At 36.5% G+C, this 19,469-nt stretch overlaps 1 protein-coding gene across 2 annotated transcripts in view; it reads left to right on the top strand.

Annotated features, from left to right (window-relative positions):
- The window catches only part of KCNMB4 (potassium calcium-activated channel subfamily M regulatory beta subunit 4), a 120,635-nt gene that overhangs the window by 12,191 nt on the left and 88,975 nt on the right, over positions 1-19,469 (top strand). For both annotated transcript variants that reach the window (XM_001362953.4, XM_056800731.1), the window contains exon 2: positions 9,740-9,867. In XM_001362953.4, the coding sequence (XP_001362990.1) occupies positions 9,740-9,867 (128 nt within the window). The remainder of the gene's footprint in view (positions 1-9,739; positions 9,868-19,469) is intronic.

Here is a 19,469-nt window from a genome sequence, read left to right on the forward strand (position 1 = left end):
TATTGTTCCTGACAAGCAAGGGCAATGTTCCCATAAATAAGTCCAACTGAAATTGCATCGATGGCACCAAAGATTGACCACCTAGCCAAATAAGGTTCTAAAGGATAGCCAAGAAGCTTTTAATTCACTGTATAGAGAATGTTCTAGAAAAACAAATGAACATAACATCACTTCACTCCTGTGCAGCAGGAACCTTCATTTTTTCAAAGGAGACAGTTTCCATTCCAGTTCAAGCAGATTGGCACCAGAGAATTCAATTGCTAGTAGTGTGGCATTTTGATGCAGTTAATCTTTGCTATTCTGTTTTGCTAACGTGGCATTTATTTCCAGGTGTCTTCCTGTGAACACTCAGGGAATCCATCTTTCAAGTTTTATTCCCAAATTATGGATCTATAAAGGTAATAGTAAGTGGAAAGTCACTAATTGTGGCCTCCAAAACAAAGATAGGCAACAAAGGATTTTTGAGGAGTTTGGAAGAAACAAAAGATTTAGAGGAAGAAAAGGGGTGGGGGAAAGCTGACATTCTACTACTTCTGTCATTCTATTTTTGTTGTAATAGATGGAGAGTCAGCCTCACAGTCAGAAAGGCCTGTGTACCAGACCCCTCCCATAATACATACAAATACTATGTACCCTAGTAATTTAGTCAATTTTTCAGTCTTCTGGACAACTAAATGCCATTCTGCATTGTTTAAAGGAGTTTTCCTCACCAGAAGTTCTCTGTGCCAATGAAATCATGGGTCCAGGCCCTTTTCCCTCTTTCTTCCATGCTGGGCTACTATTTGCCAATAGAATTAAATGTCAGAATTATCCTTCTGCTGCTCTTTCCTCATGATGCCTCTCCAGAATCCTGTCTAAAGCTGTAGACATTGGAAGATCAGGTGCTTGCTAACCATTGTGAGTTCCAGGATCTTTGTAATTCTCATTTTGTCAATTAATTCACATCAGTAAAACTTCCTCAGGAAGTAACAAAAATTGTGCCAATGTCTGTTCCTTTATCAGCATATTATTCTCTTGTGTTCCTTCCCATCTTCTCCTTACTCATGGAGATCTAGCTTTGCCCAGTTGACACTGAAGTGCTGGTTATCCTTGATGGCACTGGCTGAACCTTCTCCTCTAGATTACATTCATCCTGGAGCTAGTGTTGGAATACTTCTTACTCCCCCTACCACATCCAGATCCTCTCTTTCCCACTATCACTCAGCATCCTTTATATATACTTAGGAGATCCAACCCTGAGATGGAAAGACAAATGTGTTTTATTTTCAATGCTATGTTATCTTTAGAAATTTGGGAGTGTATTTGAGGTAAAGTGTTGTAGTGGAAAAATGACCGACTTGATGCATACCATTGTTTGACCAAGGCATTTACACAAGTTGCTGATCTTCCTCTAAAGAGAGCTTCCATACCAGGGAGTTCCCTACTATTAATAATGAAAATATCACCTTTGAAGGTTGTTATAATATTAAAACTATGGCTGCCAAGGAATTTACTTATGAAATTCCTAAAATGAAACACTCAAGTCAGAATGGAATTTATGGTAGCTTAATCACAATGGGGTAAAGAAAAAGGGAGAGGGAGAGAAGTAGAGAGGAGAAAAGGGAAAGGGGTTACTCAACCTCTGGCAGGGAGCCAGAGGGAGTTTAGGCCCAAAGGGCCAAGGTAGAGAAGGAAACAGTCCTTGACTCACATGACGGATCTGAAGGGAAGCTGTCTGTGGGTCTCCACCTTGCTCAAGCTTCTAGCATGAACTGACGTCTAGCCCTGTCCTCAGGAAGTGAGCGAATTTCAGAGGCTGCTTTCTCTGTCACTTCCTGTGCCTCACAAGTGCCAATGGTGGCTCAAGCGTGGCTTAGGACAGCCCAGGTGGGCAGTTAGTTATTTCTGATTTGTCATTGACTAGCACATGCCCATGTAGTGTGGGTGTGCACAATTTTGGGTGCTAGACCAAGCAAGATGGAGATTTTAAAATTCACAATCTCCCCTGATGATGATTGGGGCACTAGTCTCCCCAGTTGATCACTAAACATGAGCGTACTACACCCCAAAAAATTCTAACTGCCAGTGTATACAAAATTTTTGCCCTCTAAGAGGAAAACTATAATAGTTGTAGATATAGGGAAATAGAGGAGAGAGAAAGACAGCAAACCAATGTTTTGCAGGACGCATTGACAAAAGCCAATTAGGGGGCAGTCCCCTTTGGCATAAGAGTGTACATTCAAAAAAAATGTTCAATCAACCGCACCCCAAGGTCCATTCTGGATCTTCCTGTAGTGAAAAGGTTTAGATATCTTTCTGCAAACAGTTCATTCTCTGGATTCAGTTAGTTAGCAAGCTTCTTCTCTTAAGATCTATCTCGAACAAAATTTAAATCTTGGATTTTATGAAATACAATCCCCCCTGAAGAAAGTGTGGAAAAAATACTGAGTCCAGCTGGGGATGCAAGGTTCAGTTGTAGGGGTGTGTGAGTTAATTCAAAAGGAAAACAAAAACAAAATAGAAAACAAAAAAAAAACAAAAGAAAAAAGGGAAAAATTAAGGGAAAAATATAAACCCTTTATATATACATATACTTATATTAAAGAATTCAAAATCAGTATCAAAATATCAAAAATCTATGCATACAAAATTTTTAGAAAGCAAGAATAACATTTTCTCACAGGCCCCTGTATTAGGGTCCAGTTAAGTAATTTCTAATCCCACAAGTCTATAGCACAGAATGTTGCAAATTTTACTTACCCATTTGCAGCCAAGGCTACGGGAAGTTGCCATACTATAGGAGAGAAAAAAGGACCAGATTTTTATTTATTTATTTTTATATATATATATATATGGGGAAGTGGCATTCCCTCATCTGATTTTACCTTCATTCTCTGGGATGGAGGGAGCCAGGATTATTGGTTTTGTTCTTTTTTTTTCTCTTATCCTCAAATTATTGTAATCTTTAAATTGATAATGTTTTTATGATCCTTTGGGGAAGGACTTCTTCCCAGAGGATCAAATGGGGGGAATGTAAAATTGAGATTTGAACTCTGGACTCCATTCCCCAGGAGTCCTTGCTAGCTCCCAGAATACCCTCTAATCTCACTGAATTCTCACCTGGGATGAGAGCAAAATTTTATTTAAAGGGTCTTCCCCGTAGGCAGGGCTCTCTTACTTCCTGTCTCCGCTCTGGTAAACAGACGGCGTCTCATGATGTGAGTGAAATTTTGGGGGCACGTGCCTTTTCTTACTTGTATATTCTTAAATCCTTAACCTCTAAAAAATATAATACTCCTTGCAGAGAGAAATTAATTTCTATCTGCCCCAGTCTCCCCTAAATTTTAATCTTTACACTACTTTGATTAATCTCAGGTCTAGACTATTTCCCTTCTTGCCCCAATTTAAGCTTATTTAATTTATATTATCTTTTGGAAAGAATACAAACAATCAGAATAACTCCTGGGCTTTGATATTGTGTGAAAATTCCTTAGCATATTTCCATTCTGTATAGTACTAGCAAATATATATATATATATAGTATAGTATAGTATAGTATAGTATAGTATAGTATAGTATAGTATAGTATAGTATAGTATAGTATAGATATTTATTTATGATAGGACAAAGCTTCCCCTACCCACCCAATTGGCCTCAATTTCCCTGAAGCAACTTTCATCCCCACCTCCATATCCCTCCCAACATACTGGAGGTCTAGGACTAAGCTAGAGGAAAGAGGAGTGGGGAAAGAAAAGCTTTGTCAGGAAAGTACATTTGTCATAGTTTCAGCAAATTGGGACAAGAGGAGGTGGCCTTTGTGGCTCATATTGTAGTTGAGTTGGGGAGAGAAACCTGCATAAATGAAGGAGGAAGCCTGATTGGTTAGGAACACTGCCTGGCTCTTTGTCACAAGACCCTTTCTGATTGTGTTTGGGAAGTCCTTTCTGTGGAATAGACTGAGGTATCCTCTAAAGCTTTTCTCTATTTGGATCATTCTGAGGAGGCTACAGAGTGCAAAGGAAGGCATTTCCATATTATTCGTTTTTGTAATGAAGTAATCTTTTAAAACAAAATTTCCAAACCATATCCCCATATAAACAAGTAATACATCCTATGTTTTCTTCTGCATTACTACCATAGTTTTTTCTCTTGATGTGGTTGACATTCTTTCTCATAAATTCCTTGGGATTGTCTTGGATCATTGCATTGCTATTAGTAGCAAAGTCTATTACATTTGATTGTCCTACAATGTTTCAGTTTCTTTGTATAATATCCTCCTGGTTCTGCTTATTTCACTCTGCATTAGTTCTTTCAAGTGTTTATAGAAATCAAGCAATTCATCATTCCTTATAGCACAATAGTATTACATCACCATCATATACAACAATTTCTTTAGCCAATCAAGCCAATTAGCCAATCAAGGGACATCCCTTCATTTTCCAATTTTTTGCCACCACAAAAAGTGCAGTGAAATGAGTATTTTCGTACTTCAGGGTTGTTTTGATTTGCATTTCTCTAATCAGAAGGGATTTAGAACACTTTTTCATATGATTATTGATAGTTTTTATTTCTTTACCTGAAAACTGCCTATTCATATCCCTTGATCATTTGCTAATTGTGGAATGGCTTGATTTCTTGTAAATTTGACTTAGTTCCTTATATATTTGAGAAATTAGACTTTTGCAAGAAAGTTATTTCTAATCCAAGTGATTCTCAGCTTGTCCCCAGATGGGTACTTTCTTAACTCAGGACAAAAACTTTGTCCCTGCTTATCAGGAGCTTCATCTTTATGCCTCTGACTGCCCAGGTCAGATATCCAACATCCCAGAAGCTATGTCTGTGACAAATCAATGCAACCCTAGAAAGGAGAAGGGCCCTCATCAAATGATTTCTTGGTTTCAATCTTAATGAAGATTTATCTGATAAGAATACACTCTTTGTGGACATAGTTTTGATGGAGACCCTTAGGTTCTGCCTTCTCTGATGCAGAGTTGCCTTGGTCTCAAGGTTCTTGCTTCTTTAGAGGGCTCCATACATACTAGAGAAGTAGCTCCGTTCCATGATCAGTTGACAGGATTCCTTTCCTCTGGAATGATTTGTGGAATTCCTTCTCAGAAAGAGTTTTGCTGGGAGGTCTCTTGTTTTCTAATGGCATGGAAGAAATGAAACTATTGTTATTTAGCTATGATAGGTGTGTATTTGGAAGAAAGGAGATTTTTAACTGACTTGGTGGTAATTCTGAGTCACTAGATGAGAGTGAGATTAGCCTCTAAGGGAGCAAAGGTGTATCATTTTCCTGATGATGCATTTCTCAGTATGGTATAGGCTTGGGCAAGTGTTTTAGGAAATGCTGAGTTAATTGTGGTAAAGAGAAAACCTTTGTATCAATATCAACTTGGATACATGTTAAGAGCAGGTTGCATGCAAGAGGTTTATGATCTTTTAGTCCCTTTATTTCAGATGACTCTGACTTACGATGGAGAATTAACAGCTGTACCAAAAGTGTCCCTGATATGATTCTGATATTACTGAAGCCCCTCTTGTTCATCATTACCACCTCATATCAGGTGAAGAAATCTGTGACTAGTAGAGAGGGATCATCAATAATGCTGTGGCTCTGATGTTCTTGTCACTGTTCTGGTTTATCATCACCATCTTGCATTAGTATACGCACTGTTCATTACAGAGATTTGACATCACCTATATCATGAACCAGTAAAAAACCAAAACAAAACATGAGATTTGGCCCTTCTGAATGGAAGAGGAAAGGCTTAGGATTATTTGGTTTTCCTCCATATTTTTGGTTAGTGTTGTTTGTCTCTATTTCCCGTTTTCTCTTTGTGCTGACCATGATAGGAGGACTGTTGAGTAAAAGACTTGAGACTTCCTGCGGGGTGAGGAAAGGCCTAGAGTTATTGCTTTTGTTCTTTACATTTGGGTGGGAAGGGAGTTTCTGTTTTTCCCCTTTTGTACTGGCCCATGATAGAAGGACTGTCTCTATAAACCTTATAAGCCCTATAAACATTTAAAGAATAGAATGTTCTTAGAACAGAAATGTTAAACTCATAATCTGCAAAACTCTCAAATGTAGCCCAAACCAGACTGAAGTGTAATGAGGGAATGTTTAACAAAATAATTTAAAATATAGCACAAAAAATAAATAAAATAAAAATATGGCACAACATCGACAAAATAAATTTGTGGTTTTCTTAATCAATATGAAACCTATAGGGATATATTTCTGTTTGAGTTTGACACCACTATTCTGGAACAACTTTAGGACCTTGACGCCATGGGGTGGTATGTAATAAGACAAAGCTTCTCCCAGGACCTAATTGACTCCAGCAATCAGATTTGATAGGTGACTGAGACCATAGGAGTCACTATACCCCGATGACCTACTGACCAGGCAAGTTTATAGGTATAGATGGGGCTACATCCAAAAAACTAAGTACTGTTGTGTCCTTGTTTGTTCTTGCTGTTTTAGGGCAAAGCAAGCCTTCTTTGTTCTTTGTTAAATGACTTATGAGTACCTCATTTCATCCTGGCATTGAAAACTAAACTAAGAGGACGCTATATTATAGCCTTGACTCTCAACATCTTCTATTAATTTACGAATGTTTTAAGAGCAAGAATCATATTTCATTTATCTCTTTTGAAATCTCAGTGTACACAGCCTTACACTGCATTTTATACATGGTTGATCCTCAGTATAAAAATGTCTACATGTTTTGCTTGGAAATATCTGTACAAAAGTCACTTGTTCTAACTATCCTTATTTAAACTGTTTTTCATTTACTTTCTTGGTAAATACACAAAACATTGTCTATATCTAATTTGCAACAGAGTAAGAAATACATACAAGAAGGGAATAGCAAGGTAGCTCAGTGGCTTGAGAGCCAGGCCTAAAAATGGGAAGTGTTGGGTTCAAATGTGACCTTAGACACTTCCTAGCTATATGACCCTTGGCAAGTCATTTAACCCCCATTGCCTATCCCTTATTACTCTCCTCCCTTGGCACCAATATCCAGCATTGATTCTAAATCTCAAAGTAAGGGTTTTAAAAAAAGAAATATATACAAGAAGGGATAGTCTTATCAAAGGATATAAAGAGACAGTTTTTTAAATTAATAGAATTTGACCATAAGTATTCCAGCCTGCTCCCCCCTCCCACATCACAGAAGACATGCAGGAAACATACTCATATAGATTATGTCTTTCATATTAGTAATGATGTAGAATCTCTTTTCATATACCTATATGTGACTTTGATTTCTTCATCTGAAAATTGTTTGTATCTTTTGCCCATTTTTTAACTGGAGATGGCTCTTATTCTTATAAATTTGGCAGAGTTCTCTATATAGTTTAGATATGAGACCTCTATCCAAAAAGTCATCTCTGATTTTTTTCCCTCATTTTCTGCTTTTCTTCTAATCTTGGCAACACTGTACAAAAACTTTTCAATTTAATGTAATGTAAATTATCCATTTTACATTTCACAATGCTCTCTATCCCTCTTATTAACCCATAAATTCCTCTCCTATCCATAAATCTGTTTCCTGTTCTTCTGATTTATGATATCTCCTCTTATGTCTAGAACATGTATCTATTTTTATTTTTATCTTACTGAATAAGATATTAATCTATACCTAGTTTCTGCCAAACAACTTTCCTATTGTCCCAACAATTTTTATGATTTTTTATCTCCCAAACCTGTATCTATGTTTTATTTGTCAAATACAAGTTTACTATAATCTCTTAATACTATTTGTTATATGTCTGGCCTGTTCCATTGATCTACCTTTCTATTTCTTGGTCAGTACCAGATAGTTTTAATAATTACTGTGTTATATTATGATTTGAAATCTTGTATTGCTAGACCTCCTTCCTTTACCTTTTTTAAAATTAATTCCTTTGATATCCTTAATCTTTTGTTCTTCCAAATGAATTTTGTTATTTTTTCTAACTCAATAAAAACTTTTTTTGATAATTTAATTAGCATGGCACTGAACAAGTAAATTAGTTTAGTTAGGAATGTCATTTCAGTTATATTGGCTCTGCCCATCCATAAGCAATTAGCATTTCTCCATTTTTTAGATCTGTCTCTATTTGTGTAAAAAGAGTTTTACAGTTATGTTATGTAGTTCCTGGGTCTGTTTTTTTCAGGTATACTCCCAAATATTTTATTGAGTCTGTGGTTATTTTAAATGTGATATCTCTATTTCTTGCAGGACTTTGTTAGAAATGTATAAAAAATGCTGATGATTGATGTGGGTTTAATTTATATGCTGCTACTTTGCTAAAATTATTGATAATTTGGACTAACTTTTTAGTTGAATATCTAAGATTTTCCACATATATGTCATATCATCTGCAAACAGAAATAATTTTATTACCTTAAAGAGACAATTTTAAAAGGAAAAAATACAAGCTATCAATTGCCTTATAAAAATAGTATAAATCACTAATAATTAGAAAAATGTAAATTAAGGCAACTATGTAATTTCACCTTAAAGTTAACCAACAAGAAAAATTACAAATGTTTTAGGGGCTGTGGGAATATAGACACATTGATGAACTATTGTTGAGGTTGTAAATTGATCCAGAAATTCTACAAAGCAAATAGGAACTATCCTCTGAATGTACACTTTACTATGCCTGGGCTCTAGTGATGAATAAGAAAAGGACTTATATTTACAAAAAATAAAATGGATAGCAGCCCTTTTTATAGTAGCATAGAACTGGAAACTTAAGTATTCATTAATTGAGAATGTCTGAATAAATCATGATATATGCAAGTAAGGCTTTTTGAGGATGAGGATAAGCATTATTTCTAAGCAATGAAGAAGGAGCCAATAAATAGGAAAAGAGAATGGGAATGGTAGTGGAAACAATCTGTTAGAAAAGACTGGGAGAGGTTGTGATCAAAGGTACACAGAGAAGAGTAGGCCTTGTCAAGGAGAAAGGCTATTTCTTCATGAGACCATAGTGCAGGAAGAGCTAGTGAAGGATGACATGGAACCTTTCTGAGAATCTAGCTTATTAGAGACATGTCTAGAAGAAGGTATGTTTTAAGAAAATCCTTTGAGATGATATATTCAGAGGCCAAGTATCATCCCATAGACAATGCACTGTGAAAAAGTATTCTATTGATTTCATGGTCTAATAATACAGAACAGAAAATAGTAATGTGAGTATAGCTATGTGCCTAAAGTGTATCTGAAAGGCATTATGCAGAAAGGGTGATATATAGGAAAATATGATATATGATGGTTCTTAAAAAAGGAAATAGGAATGAGGTTAAGCCTATTTTGCCTCCATTTCTGACTGGCAGTCCCCTGCTGGATCACAGAACCATAGATTTAGAGCTGGAAGGGATATTAGGGGTTATCTAGTCCAGAAAACTAATGTCTAGGAAGAAGAGACTTGCTCAAGATTATATAAGAAATACATAGCAAAACCACTTTTCAAACCAATAACACTGCTTCTCAGAGAGAGATGTTGTATCTTTGTTTTCCTATGATATTGTTATGAATTGTTCATGGTGGCACCTCTATTCCTGTGAATTAATGGATGTCATGTACATTTCTATAATTGCTTTAACCTGAAAATTTGAAATAAAATTTAATTTTTGTTGTAACCAAAATTAATTAGACCCACATGTTTGTGAAAGTTCACTCTACTAAAATTTTGGATCTCATTCATATCTTGTAATGTTATGCAAAGTATTAATTCCATTTCCTATATTCTGTTTTGCTAGTGCTCATATATCCCTCCCTGTGAAAGAGAAAATCAGAAGAATTTGGAAAGCGTCATGAGTTGGCAACAGTACTGGGAAGATGAAATTGGTTCTCAGCCATTCACTTGCTATTTTAATCAGTATCAGAGGTAAGTTCACACCAATGTGTTCTGGTCTGAACATTTCTATCACCTGTTCTTTCATCCCTGACCCTCACTTGTGCCCATCCTTGCTTACTTTCAAAGACGTACCAAGCATGTTGATTTTGTGAGAAGTGAGTATTCTGTTTAGTGACACAGATCCTAAACTCTCCTTGACTGGACAAGCCGTAATTAAGAGTTACTTCAGCTGAAAGAAATCATTGCCCTGCAATCCACATGATGCCTCTCAATGAGCCTCTGAAGTTAGCCAGACTAGCCCACAGATTATAAATATAGTCTGTCATTGTACCCATATTTGAAACTTTTGCATCTCAGAAGGACTTGACAAACTTTGTGTTCTGCTGGGATAGTCTTCATGGGTGTAAGACTTTAATGGCAGAGTGTATATATACCTGATATTTTCATTATTAACATCAATTGATGATGCCTTTTAGTTTAAGTAACTTAATGGTGCAGTGGATAGAGTGCGAGGGGGGCCTGGAGTTAGGAAGGCATAAAATCAAATCTAGCCATACACTTACTTATTGTATAACCCTAGGCAAGTCACTTAATCTGAGTTTTCCTCAGTTTCCTCAACTATAAAATAGCACCTAATTCAAGGTGTTATTGTGAGGATAGCATGAGATAATACCTGTATAGCACTTTGCAACCCTTAAAGCACTATAGTACTGCTTATTACTATTATAACAAATTGCTTTATTATTTGTTTTGACTTTTACTGAAGTAGAATGATCACTGGATATGGTGGCAATTTGGACAGGTTGTATTATGTTTTGGAACTCAGGGCTTCACCACAAAACTGAAGGGCCCAATGGTCCAGCTCTCAATCTAAAATCTCTGATAATTATTAATACTATTTTAGTTTCTAGAAAATTAATCACACTTCTTAAAAATAATTTCATTAGTAGTAGAGCTTTGACAGACACACTACTTATCTTTTTTTTGTCCAGGAACTACTTTTCATTTCTATTAGAAAAAGTAGTCTAGAGATGCAAAAGTGACCGATTTCTGCCTGGAAAGAATTCACATTTTCTTTTTGAGGCGGTCAAATGCTTATACATTTTGTTATAAAAAACTGATACTCTTTAATAAATAGAAATACCTTTCTGTGGATCAGATCTATAGTGAGTGAATTAAATTAGAGATAGCTTCTATTTCTTATTCTTCCAGGTTAGAACATATCCTTTTCTATAAGCAAAATGTGGCCACAAAAAGAAAAGGCATTTCTTTACTAAGAAAAGAGAGATGGCCTTAACTCCAGGGCTCCACTGTCTGGTAACAGCAACAAATGATAAATGAATTCCAGGTTGAATTGTGTCTTATGGTAGCTCCTTCTACTTTGGGGTCTGCAAATGTTAGAAAACTTTTCTTATCATTTAGCCAAAATTTGCATCTCTTCAACTTTTACCCATAATTCCTATCCTGAATCTGTTTCTCTTTTCTCTCCTCTCATTTGGAGACTCACACCTTCCAAGGGCCTAATTATTATCTCTCTGCAGATGACTCACAGATCTATATATCCAGTCAGATTTCCAGCTTCATTGCCACCTCAACTACCTATTGGATACTGCCTTCTCTCCATTTTCTAAACTTACCTTTTCTGGCAAAAGGATCACCTTTATTTCCTTTTCCTTGGGTCATAACCTCGACCACTCCTTACTATGCTTCACGCCACATCTCTAGTCAGTTACCTAATTTTGTCATTTCTGCTTCCATAATATCTCTTAGATTCAACCTCTTTTTTCCACTCACACAGCCCTCATCACAACTTACCAGGACTATCATACAGGCCTCCTAATTGGCCTCCTTTCCTCAAGTCTTCCAACTGCAATTCATCCTCCTCATGGAGGTTCACCACCCATCCTCTCCATCTCCAGCCTTTGCACCAGCTGCCCCCTATGCCTTGAACTAACTGCTTTTTTTTATCTTTGCCCCAAAGAATGCTACCCTTCCTTCAAGATGAAACTCCAATACCACCTTCTACATGAATCTTTTCTTGATTCTCCAAACTGCTAGCCTCTACTCTTCTTTTCTATCTTGTATTTATTCTTTATATGCTTACCTATATACTGGTCTCTCCTGTTCCCCAAGTGTTAGGATTGTTTCATTCTTTGTCTTTGTACTTCCAGCTCCCAGCACAGTACCTAACATAAAGAAGCTTCTTCAAAAATGCTTGTCAATTGATAACTGACTACTGTATGATTGATTATTTTGACTGATTATTGATTAACTGACTACTCCTAGTTCAATTCAATAAACATTTATTAGATGTCTGCTTTGTGACACTATGTTAAATGCTAGGAGTGAATGCAAAGATCAAAATTATACCATCCCTGACCTGAATACAGATAAGTAAATACAAAAGAAATAGAAAGTTATTTCAGGCAGGGCATAAGCACTTACAGCAGTGTAACTCAGGAAATGCTTCTTGCAGGAGGTAACTTTTCAAGCTTGAGAGATGGCATCCTGTACAAAGATATAGAGCCTGAAAGTGGAGAACATCAAGCAAACTGGATTGGCTGGAAGGGACAGAGTATAAGGAGTAATGTGTTATCATCATGGAAAATTAGGATAAAGACATTGTAAAGGACTTTACCTGCCAAATGGAGGAGTTTGCATTTCATCCTACCAGCACTATTGTTTCTTGAGCAGGTGGTGACATGATCAGACCTGTGTTGTAAGAATATCAGTAGAGCAACTCTGTGGGAAATGGGTAGGAAGGGGAAGGCTGGATAAGGGAGGCTCTTGAATCAGTGTACTCTCTTATGACATTGGCCCTTTGTCCACACTGAATATTCCTCTCATCAGTTGAGCCAGACCTGAGCAAGGATGGTGGTGACTATGTGAGTGGACAGAAGAAGGGGTACTAGAAAGCTTGTGGAGGTAGAATGGATAAGATGAATTGTATCTGAGGGAAAGCAAAGAATCAAGGCAGACTGCTAGATTGTGAGCCTGCGGGACTAAATGAATGGAAGTTCCCTTGAAGACATGTAGAAGTTAAGAGAAGAAAGGGATTTCAGGGAAAAGATAAATCAATTTGTTTGGAGTGTACCGAGTTTGACATGGAAATGCCCTGCAGGCAGTTGGTGATACAGAACTGGATCCCAAGAAAGAGATGAAGACTAGAAAAAGGGAAACTTTGTCCTTGTGGCCAGGGAGAAAAATTTTAATATCTTTCCCCCATGACAGCTTTTCATATGTGTTCAAGGGAGAAATCATGTGATCATTACTTTAGGCTAAATATCTCGTGGCTCATTTCAGTGTGTTCCAACCATTCTGTTTGGTCTCCTTTGTAGCTCATCAATGTCTTATCTAAAATGAGATTGCCCTAAAGTGAACATAGTACTTCAGATGCGTCTGTGGGCCAAGGAGCAGTGATGGAGCAGATAAATAGCTAATAGGGCAAGCATAGATAGAAGCAAGAGTAGACATTGAGTCAACATGTATGTAGGAAGTAGGAAAAGCACACACGTTGGGAGACAGAGGAAACTAGCTGTCTGGAAAAGAATAAACCAGCAAGCATAAAACATCAGAACCCCATGTCACAGTGCCAGCAACAGAGAGAAACAGAGAATTGCTAACAAGTAGCAAGAGTAACATTTGATACTGAAATGATCACTTTCTGGTAAAGGGTTGCTTCTGTACTTCGTATTCACGACAAGAACTGCTTTCAGAGCTAGAGTGGGTATGAACTCATAGAGGTTGATAAGGAAGTTTCTATAGATATTAGTAGGAGAATGAGGTTTTAGGTATAATCATAGTAAATAAGACCTTAATTACAAAGTTATTTAGTATGATTTTCTGAGATTTATCTTAAAGGAATTAATTCTGACCACTAATGAGGGGATAACTGATTGATAAAAGAGAAATGACAGGAACCTTAAAAGGTACCATCTTCGTGCTTCCAATAGCAAAGAATGAAAATAATGGGCATACATAGTCATTAATGAGGAAAAATTAATGAAGAGGAGTAAGTGAGGCTTGCTCAATGTGATATCCTGTTTAGACTCCAGGTAATACAAATGTCTTACAGTAAAAATCTTAATTTGGTCCTAAACCCCATTTCTCTTCTCCCTCAAATGAGAGATGTCCGCTAGGCACCCTTTGTCTTTAGCATTTATTTACTGCTTTGATTAATTCCTTTACCCTCCAAATACACTGAGTTATTTTAGAGTGAGGCCAAAAGGCTTTGGACATTAGCTATGTTATGGCATTCAGCTATTGTCTAACAGACTAGAGAAATTGAAGGTTATACACTGTTGGACAAATCTTGCCATCCTGAAGGTTTCTAGAGTACCTCATAATCAATAAGCATTTATTAATTAACCTAGAACATACTAGATACTGAAATAGGTGCTGGATGTACAAATTTAAAAAAAGAAAACAATCCATACTCAAATACTTTTATAAAGAACCTAGAAAACTCTTTTCTCCAATCTGAGATTCATTGTGACTGTCTAAGGAGGACACCTGATTCATCCAGTTGAGGAGTAGTCACCCTCTAATGCCCTATTTGGTCCGCTTCTAATCTTGATTTGGAAGCTTATTGGGAAGATTCCTGGTAGCTACCTGAGTGCAGGACTGCCTCTGTCAGAACTAGACCTTTCAAACAAAATGATTATCTCTGCAGAATAATTGACAAGAATTTTTGAAAGATCATGAAAGAGGTACCATAGGCCTAGAGAGGGGGCAGATGTACCAGTTTTCAAAAAAGAAAGAAAGAAAAGAAAAGGGAAGAGAATTAAATCTCCAAACTATAGGCCAATGAATTTGGCTTCCATTCCTGGGGAAATTCCAGAACATATTGAAAGAAAGCTTTGTGTGCATTTAGAAAAATTCACAATAATAACTTAAAGCCAGCATTAAGAATAGGTCATACTGAGTTTATCTCATTCCTCTTTTGTATCTAGATGAATAAATCTTTGAATTCTTAAAAACTAGTATACTTATACTTTGACCAGGAATTTGAAAAAATCTATCATGTTATCCTTGTGGATAAGATGAAAAGATCATTCTAGTTCATAGTGCAGCTAGAGGAACTCAGACATGGAATAACCAGACCTGAAGTGTCTTCAGTAATGACTTACACTTATTATCAACTTGGAGGGAGGTGCCAGGGAATTTTTCTTGGTCCTATCCTATTCAATATTTTTATGAAAGGCCTGGATGATGATATAAAAGGCAAATTTGTCACATCTGTAAATGACATGTTAAAAAGGATAGCTAAAACATTAGATGACAGTTACAAATCCAGACAAGATCTCAAACTATAATGTTGCATCTATTAAGATAGGATTGAGTAGGGATAAATATAGTGTCCCACTTTTGCTAAAAAATCAACTTCACAAACACAATAGGTATATGTAGCTATATTTATGTTTTATATAAAGCAAACTTTTGGCATGTTATAACTATTCATAGTTATGGGAGTTTTGGGTTCCTCTGTTCAACTAGAAGCTGGATAATCACATCTTAGAGCTTTTATGGAATCAAGTATGTTGTGAATTTCATGACCTTCCAAATTTCAGGTACTTTGAATCTATAAAAATGTTCAGCTGGGGATCTATTATTCATCTGAGATATTTATAAAATACTTTGTAGACCTTAAATCACTATATAAATGTTAGCTATTATTATTATTATTATTATTATTTATATCCTCAGCTATCCCCTCAGCCTAGCACATGTACATACTGTTACAAGGGAATCACTTTAAAAGACTGATATATATTAATTTAAGGTCGCCAAGGAATCAGCTATGTAATTCCTAAATGAAAAACTCAAGTCAGCCGTCAGCCTTTTTTTTTTAGTTTAATTACAATAGGAGCAAGAAAGGAATTAGAGATATATATAGAGAGAGAAAGGGGAGAGAAGGGAATAGGGCTTAAATACCCCTTCTGTTTAGGCTGGGCCAAAAGGCCCAAGCCCTTAGATAGCTGGGGCAAAGAAAAGAGATCAGTCCCTTTCACTCACGTGTCCAAAATGGAGAAACAGTCTCAGAGGCCCCCACCTTCAGCTTCCTTCCGAGCAAGCTTCCTCAGAGCCCAGGAACCACACCGACCAAAAACTCAATCCTCCCCCCCTCTCGAGTCTCCAGCCCTCCTATCTTTAAGGACACCATCCAAGTTGCCTCCCCTCAGTCCTCACATCTACCAATCACTCTTCATCAATTTCCCTGTCAATGGAGGCTCTCGCTTAACCCAGGACCGCCCAGAGGTTTCTGGCTTTTGCACATGTCTGTTGAAGGTCATATTTTCAAATAATTAAATCTTTACTCCTTTGTTCCAGCCCTTTCTAAATCCTGTTAACTTGAGTATGGTAGAGATTGGAATAATTAAATTTTGATCTAGGCTGCAGCCCTTACTCAATCCTATTAGGACTGAATAGGGTGGAGTATCTCCATTGTATCAATTCTAAAATCAATCAAGACTCAAAGAAATTCCTGTTCTATGCTCAAGCATAGGTCAAAGTCCTTTCCATTGTTCAGCAAAGGGTTTCTGTCCTAAAGTAATCTTAAGAAGGGAAGAGAAGGAACCTCCCATGCCAATGGAGTTCCCATTCCAATAGACTATCAGTAAGAAATTTTCCAAGTATGAAATATCCCAATGGTGAAATTTTCAACAATTATAAGTCTAAGGAAATTTGAGGTTTACAATACTGGGATAGTAAGAGACTCTATATATCTACTTTATCTAAGTTAGAGGCTTCAGGCCAGATGAAACATATCCAAGTATTTTTAAAGAACTTGTGTCTATGACTACAGAACTATCTTTGATAATCTTTTGGGAATCATGGAGAACAGCAGGAGTGCCAGAAGGCCAGAGAGAGCCAATACTTTGATTTTATACTGGCTGGCACACAGTGATTGCTTAAAAATACTTGTTTCAAAATAGAACAGGTAGATTTTGGAAACCAGAGATTAGCAAGCTTAATGTCAATCCCCTCAAGATTCTAGGGTAAATTCTAAGATGGAGTCTGTATTAATAATTTTGCTAAAAAATAGTAATGCCAAACCTTATTTTTTTAAATAGATTGTCTAGCAGATGAGGGGAATACTACAGATATGCATCACAACTTCAGAGAGGCACTTGATAGTCTCTTATGAAATCTTTGTGTAAAAGATAAAGAAATGTGGATTGTATAATAACAGCCAATGTGTATTACATACACACATCACTGCAGGCTTCAAAAATTTAGCACCTAGCAAAGTATGACCTAGTGGCTAGACTTAACATTAGAAGCTCACTATCTTTCAAGAACTGATAGACAATAAATACCCATATTACAAATACAGACCTCAAAATACTTTTGAGAAATCAATCAATAAATGGTAAATGAATTGGAGCATAATACCACTCAGACATAGAATGAACCCATAACAACCTAAGGACATTCTTTTTTTAAAAGATGCCACCAAATGCTCATAATCTCCAACACCTGGAAAATGAATAGGAGCAAGAGAATGACTTATTCCAGGACTGTTTCTATCTGACTCACATCAAGCAAGATGAAAAGAATACTTTTTATATGATAATTACAACACTCATAGTAGCAATAGCAAGCATGAATAATAACAGGCAGGCTGAGTATACTATGATGGATATAGACTATGCTTCAGAGGTAAGGAGAATAAGCTTCAAGTCTTACATGTGACACACATTAGTTATGTGATCTTCAGCAAATAGTCTAATCCCTTCATGCCCCAGGAAAATCTCTAAGATTACCAGTTGTAGAGAATGAGCTCGTTTGGATTGGTATAAATTTGTCACCTAGAACTGCCTACACTGCTGAGCTTATAGGTCCAGTGAAAGAAATAACAAGAATACCTGTATACTACCAACACAAATGTCAGGAACAACTGATACATTGTAAAATGTAGCATTTCTCGTGGGGATGGTTTAAATCTGTTATGATTTAGGCTACTCCTTCCTATCCATCATGATCTCTTATGAATTGAACCTAATATGGCTTTCAATTCAAAAGTGAGTCACGTAGACCTACTATATTAATCAATTGATATACATACATGACATTGAGCCAGATGGCTCTACCTCTTACGGAAATTGTCTTCAGTTATAGCAAAATGTCATTTGAACTCGATAAATACAGAGTGCTTAATGTATGCCAGGAACAAAGTTTTTGAGTCAAAATGTCAAAGTCAATTTGAACCAACAGACAAAGATCATATTTATAAATTCATAATTCTTCTCCAGACAAGACACATCAAACATAAGGTTATGAAAGAAAAAGCTATAATGATGCTTGCCAAAACTCTTCTGGTATCCTAAGTCTTCCAGAAGAGACAGAGGGCATTTCTAGAGAGAAATCCGTGCCCTGAAGGAGGAGTGAGTCTCAGGAAAACTCATCCAAAAAAAAGGTAACAGAGGGTAAAGTGACTGAAAACTCAGCCTCCTGTTTACCACCCTAGCAATCACTAGAACACTTTGTATCTTCTACAGATTTGGTAATCACGCCTAGCATATCTTCGTTCAAGTCACTAATTGAGACAAAGCCAAGGACCAAGATCTTGCATATAACTAAGGAACTTTACTCATTTATTTCAATTTGTTCGTTAATCAATACTCGTTCTAAGTATTTGAATCATATCTAAGAATGTATCTTGAATTCTGCCTTGGACATATACTAAGGGCGAATCATTTATACTCTTTCAACCTCGGTTTCTTCCTCTGTAAAATGGAGAAAATTACGAGATTCAAAAAATTTTTATGGAGACAAAGAACAAGGTACAGAAATAGAAGGGGACAGTGAAAGCAAAGGAAACACATGCAAAGTCCAGAAGAAAAATATGGATTGGACACAGATTCTGGAAGAACACAAAAAAGACTCCAAAAATCAATTAATGGAGGCTGAGAAAAAGTGGGAAAGAGAAATGAAGTGATGTAAGAAGAAACAGGTCAAGGAGAACCAAAAACTAATAGAGGAAAATCAGAATTGACCATCTAGAAACTAGTGATTTCTGAGAAACCAAGAAACAATAAAGCCGAATCAAAGGAATGAAAAAAACAATGGAAAACAGGATAATGCTGGGGTTATGAACATGGTACACTGAAAACACAGTGGTTCTTTCAGTAAAAATAGGGAAGTTTGGGAGGGGGACATATTAAAGAGAGAAGATGGTACAGTGGCTACCATATTGATTACCTTCTTAATAGGTAGGGAAGGGGTAGAGTGAGGGACAGAATTTGGAACTCAAAATTTATTCTTTTTTATGTTGTATTTTTATTTATTTTGTTAAATATTTCTCATTATATTTTAGTCTAGTTTCCTCTAACCTCCCACCCTGATAAAGTTGAATCTGATGTCTTTGCTAAAGGCACTCCTCTAAGTTGCATAGGACTTGTTAAACTATATTAGCATAGAGAGTTTCTTTCCTTCAGAGTTCTTGTGCTAAAGAAACCATGGGTCTAGTTCCCTACCTTCCCTTTCCTCCCATACTCCCTACTACCCCTCCCTATACCCTGAGATAAGTAATCCAATACAGATTTTACATGTGCAATCATGTAAAACATTTTCCATAGACATTTTGTGGAAGAGATCAAAAAGGGAAAAAAAAATGAGTACAGTAAAAT

This window comes from Monodelphis domestica, chromosome 5 (assembly GCF_027887165.1).
Source record: "Monodelphis domestica isolate mMonDom1 chromosome 5, mMonDom1.pri, whole genome shotgun sequence".
NCBI lineage: Eukaryota > Metazoa > Chordata > Mammalia > Didelphimorphia > Didelphidae > Monodelphis > Monodelphis domestica.